The sequence below is a fragment of the Apteryx rowi genome, unplaced genomic scaffold (assembly GCF_003343035.1).
Source record: "Apteryx rowi isolate R43461 unplaced genomic scaffold, aptRow1 scaffold_310, whole genome shotgun sequence".
NCBI lineage: Eukaryota > Metazoa > Chordata > Aves > Apterygiformes > Apterygidae > Apteryx > Apteryx rowi.
This window is the reverse complement of record NW_020449531.1, coordinates 528,168-532,894: the sequence shown is the minus strand read 5'-3', so window position 1 is coordinate 532,894 and position 4,727 is coordinate 528,168. Positions and strand designations below refer to the sequence as shown.

The 4,727-nt window shown below is 45.3% G+C and overlaps 2 protein-coding genes across 2 annotated transcripts in view; both read right to left on the bottom strand.

Annotated features, from left to right (window-relative positions):
- Positions 1-975, bottom strand: part of LOC112968325 — a 2,569-nt gene extending 1,594 nt beyond the window's left edge. Inside the window, exons 1-2 of the mRNA XM_026070463.1 lie at positions 949-975; positions 1-434 (exon numbers count right to left, since the gene is read on the bottom strand). The exon at positions 1-434 is cut by the window's left edge and continues 1 nt beyond it. Of these exons, the coding sequence (XP_025926248.1) occupies positions 1-434; positions 949-975 (461 nt within the window). The remainder of the gene's footprint in view (positions 435-948) is intronic.
- A 369-nt stretch (positions 976-1,344) lies between these two features.
- Positions 1,345-4,727, bottom strand: part of LOC112968334 (40S ribosomal protein S23-like) — a 6,943-nt gene continuing 3,560 nt past the window's right edge. Inside the window, exons 2-5 of the mRNA XM_026070484.1 lie at positions 4,375-4,595; positions 2,788-2,908; positions 2,358-2,435; positions 1,345-1,461 (exon numbers count right to left, since the gene is read on the bottom strand). Coding sequence (XP_025926269.1) covers positions 1,387-1,461; positions 2,358-2,435; positions 2,788-2,908; positions 4,375-4,595 — 495 coding nt within the window. The 3' untranslated portion in view covers positions 1,345-1,386. The remainder of the gene's footprint in view (positions 1,462-2,357; positions 2,436-2,787; positions 2,909-4,374; positions 4,596-4,727) is intronic.

Sequence of the window (4,727 nt, the reverse complement as noted above, 5' to 3'; positions counted from 1 at the left end):
ATGCTGCCGCCGAGGCTGCCCGAGCGAAAAGAGAGAGGCCCGGCGTGCACCGCGCCGCCTAGCTGCGCCGCGAGGCCCCGCAGCGGGCTGCCCGCGCCGCGCCTGACTGCAAACTCCCAGCTGGCGCCGGGGCGGCGGGGGCGTTGCCGCTGCACGCGGAGCCGAGCCGCCCGCTGCGCCGGCCGCTGTGCGCTGGCAGCCGTTACCCAGCGGCGCGGGCGCGGGCCGCCGCTCCCAGCGGCGCGAGGCGAGTGCCCGGAGCAGCGGTGACTCTCGTTCCCCTCCCGCAGCCTCAAAGTAGGTGATGGCACCTTTTTACGGTTTAATTGGTCTTTTTTCCTTTCTTCAGTCCCGTTTCTGCGGGAATTACAGACCTCGCTGGGGAGGGGAGGTGAAGGCGCTGCGCGTGGCCTGTCCTCACTTCTGAGGCGACACTGAAATGTTAAGCTGCTCTGTAGAAACTGCGCAAGAGCGAAACTCCTCGTTCCTGCCCCTTGTCACACACCCCGGGTCCCGCCGCGCCCTGCACGCTGGGGAGCCGCGGCCCTGAGCCCCCCCTCTGATTCTGCCTTTGTGAAACCCCCGTGTGCTGCTTCAGGCAACGCTTAGCGCTGCCGAGGGATGCGGTTCTCGTTTTCACGTAAAGGCCCGCTGCAGGGTAGCCTTAGCTCAGGCACTAGGAACCGGGGTTCAGTCTCCTCATTCAGCCTCGATCATGCCTGTAGCCAGTGACAAGAGACACCAAAATGCCAGCTGTAAAAGAGCCAGGAGCCCCGATTGCCTGAATCAAGGCTGCTCATGCTCCCCTTCTATTTCCCATGCATGCATGGTGGATGCTTGCAGCATTTTCCATAGGTAAAAGAAACAGAAAGTGACTCCCACACTATCAGTGTGGCAGTTGCAGCATTTTTAGGCGTGGAACGCTCTTGAAAGTGAAAGGTTTCTGACCCCACGAGCCTGAGGAAAGAAGTGCATGTTTGATGCGCTTCATTGGTTAGAAGGGTATGGTGGCATCACTCCCATTTTGAATAAAATGGCCTCCACTGGAGCTTGAAATGCCCCTCACTTCTGCCTTAATATTCTTAGAGTTCATCAAATCAAGCATGCAAGAAAACACTTAAGTTCTTCTACATCCTCAGCAGATTTATGCAGCAGACATGTGCCAAGCTGTTCACAACAGGAGCAAAAGCAGAAATCTCCAAGAATGGTATATTTAGAATGAGCTAGGAAGATACCCAAGGAATTTAAATAGTAGCTGAGCAAGAATTTCTTACTGTACTTTTTCACTTAAATGCTTACATTCCTCCTAAATTTTTATTGGATTTAGACCAGAGCAAAACTCTGTAACAGAAACAGGCGTTTATTAATTTTGAAAGCTACTTTGAGTCAATTCCGCCAAACTTTAGCAATCTGCAGATGCCAACTGAACAGGCACAGCTGCTTCATCAAGGAATCCACTCCCTAAAAAAAAAAAAGCCATGAACATTCATTTCCCTTTTTGGAATTACTGTGAAGGGGCAATAATTAGATCTAAATGTATCTTTATTAACATAGTGTATGTTTACAGCTTAAAGAGAAATACATACTTTGTGTGTTTATGCAGGGCTGTTTCTCTTTTTATATTCAATCTGGATAGAATAAATAATCAAGTCAATAACAACAACAACAAAAAAAAACAAAACCAGAAAGGCAAGCAACAGTTTCAGGAGCTAAAAGAATACTACAAGCAAGTATCTTCAGCAAATGCAATCCCAATTTGGTAATTTTAAGGACAGGGAAATTAAACTAGTAAAAATATTATAGTCTTGCTTTACAATTTTAAGAACATTAGGAACTTTTCATATTTAAAAGCTGACTAGGAAGGAAAAAAAATGAATATATTAAAATGGACTATGGCTTTCAGTGCACAAAGCAAACAAATATTCACTAATGTTTAAGATCTTCCAGGAACAGAGATTTGAGACGATGGTACTGTAGGTTTTGCTGTTTCTTGTTTTGATTTTTAAACTTACATAGGACTTTGTGAAAATTCTGATATGAGGCTTTTTTCCCCCTCTTTTGACCATATTCCTCAAAATAAGTCATGCTTGTCTGATCCAAAACCAGACTGCTGCTCAGGTTTAGTGTCATCCATAGCAAAAACACTCACTCAAACGTGTCACCCAATGTTTCATAATACACAGAGTATGTATTTGTATATACAAACCATTCATTTATGATATAGAAAGCCACACAAATATTTATCAAATTAAAATGTTTATTAGTACTCTAGCTGGCACAAAAGGAATTTATGATCTTGGTCTTTCTTTCTTGCCTTTATACAAGGCTAATAGAGAAACGTTGGCTACTTTGACAACCTTGAAGCGAACTCCAGGAATATCACCAACAGCATGACCCTTCCGACCAAAGCCAGCGACCAGAACTTCATCGTTCTCCTACAATTAAGCAGTTATCAGATTGTTAAAAACAAACAACCCCCCCCCCCAAACTGTCAGATTTCATTCAAGTAACAACTCAAGAAGTTTAACGCTAAAGTCAAGACCTGTTTTCATAAATTTACATGCATATGTACAATGTAGTGTAACTAAACCAAGAGTTTGCTGAAGAAGTCTCAAGCTTCAAAATTCAAGCTCAATTATTTCACAGTCCACATTACTAAGCAGAAAAGCAAGGTAGTTTTCATATGATTAAGACCCCCCCAAAGCACAGGGCCAATAACATAACTACTTCTGAGCACAGTTACACTGGAACAGTTAATAGTACTAGTTTTAGATGCAAGTTGCTTACCTCAATGAAGTTCAAGCAACCGTCGTTGGGAACAAAGGCTGTTATTTTTTTGCCGTTCTTGATCAGCTGGACTCTAACGCATTTCCTGATAGCAGAATTGGGCTGCTTAGCTTCCACACCACTGAAATTACAAAGGAATTGCTTTAAAATCATCAATATAGTAATTCACAAAGCTGTAAAACTCAGACAGGTTTATTTGACATGGCAATAAAACCGTACATTAGCAACAATTTCTTCAGAGAGCTACAGAAAGTCCTAGTCATCACAAGTTTTGTACAACTGAACTGTTAGTCCCTGCAGGCTAGTTAGGCACTGTTTCATTTACTAAACAGGAAATTCCCAGGCACTGGAGCACCACTGTCTTTAATGCTGAACTGTCAGAATGGTCCCTAGCATGCTTTTGACCTCTCTCCACTAAAATTCTCCCAAACAATTCCTGGGCATAGCTTGTGAGTCCAAAAATTTCAGGGGCTACTTTCAAAAGGGGTCTGCACTAAGTGCCCTCTTGGGCCCTGGCAAAGAGAGTTTCCTAGCACAGCTGTGGCTGTTCAATGCCAGTTAGTCTCAGTGCCAAGAATCTCCCTGGGCAGTACATTACTCTATAAATGTAGCCACAACATACTAGTCTCCTCAGCCTACAGACACAGTTGCAATAATAAGGTAGAAGATGGATGCCGTAACCTATCTTTTGTTCTTGTGTTTCTGGCACCATCTAGGTTAGGTGTTTAGCAGTGAAACAAATAATAATTCTGCAGGGAAGCTGTCATCCATCCAGTGGTAGCTGGAGGGAAACAATTTTTTTTTTCTTTGGAGAGCTCTAGTAGTTACATAACCACTTCTAAATTTAAAATGTTTCAGTTAGCTTAGGAGACAAGTTCACCAACCCCCTCCAAAATCCCACAGTTTATTTTAAAACTCCCAGTATAATCTGATTTTTAATGTTCCTATGAAATCTGATTTCTGACATCTGATAAAACTGGTTTAGATTTAAAATAAAAACCTAAATATTAAAATTTCAGTAACCAACCTCTTAACATTTGTAATTCTTTCCATGTACCATTAAGTTTTCCCTCAGCAGCTTTCTTCTTGTACCAGTCTAAGATTATAACTACTTTCTAAAAATCATATACCCATGTTAAAGGTGTCACTTTCTTTCCAAAGAAAAGATACTTCTCGAGGATATAAATCAGTAGTTCTGAAGTAAAGGTACATTCAAAATAATCCTTGAGAACTACAGGAAGAGTTCATGAAAACATAAGGCAGCACCTATTTTTTTTCAGGGACAGGTTTAGGATTCAGTGAAGAGGACTAGCTCTTTTTACAGTACAATTTGAATTATGATATTTAGAAGTGACTGTAAACAGTAGAAACCAGCTAGAGAACTAATATTACTGTGCAGAATTCCCAGAGGCACAATCAGAAAGTCAAATTTATTTTGGAATGTTTTCAAAGAAGCAACCGATGGAGCCCACATCAGAAGACGATAACCAGTTATGGCAGCTAAACTGACACGGGTTGAGACGACGCACGTCAGTGGTGCAGCCCCAACCTCTCAGTGTCACAGCCGAGAGCTCAGATGTCACTTACACCTTCTCCAGGACGATGCCCTTGGCGTGGGAGGCGCCGCCGAAGGGGTTGGCCTTCAGCGCGGTGCCCAGGTGGGCCTTCTTGTACTGCTTGTCGTGCCACTTCTGGTCGCGGCGGTGGCTGCGCAGCTTGCGGGCGGTGCGGAGCCCGCGGCACTTCCCTGGAAAACGCGGGGCGGCCCCGGCACAGCCAGGGTTAACGCGGCGACGGGCCCGGGGGCGCTACGAAGCGGCTGGGCCGGCGAGGACGCTAACGAGCGGCCCGGGGCAGTTCCCCGCACGGGGAGGCGGCTGCCGGCTGCCCCGGGCCCCGCGCGCCCAGGCTGGCGGGAGCCGGGGCCCGGTCCCGGCGCC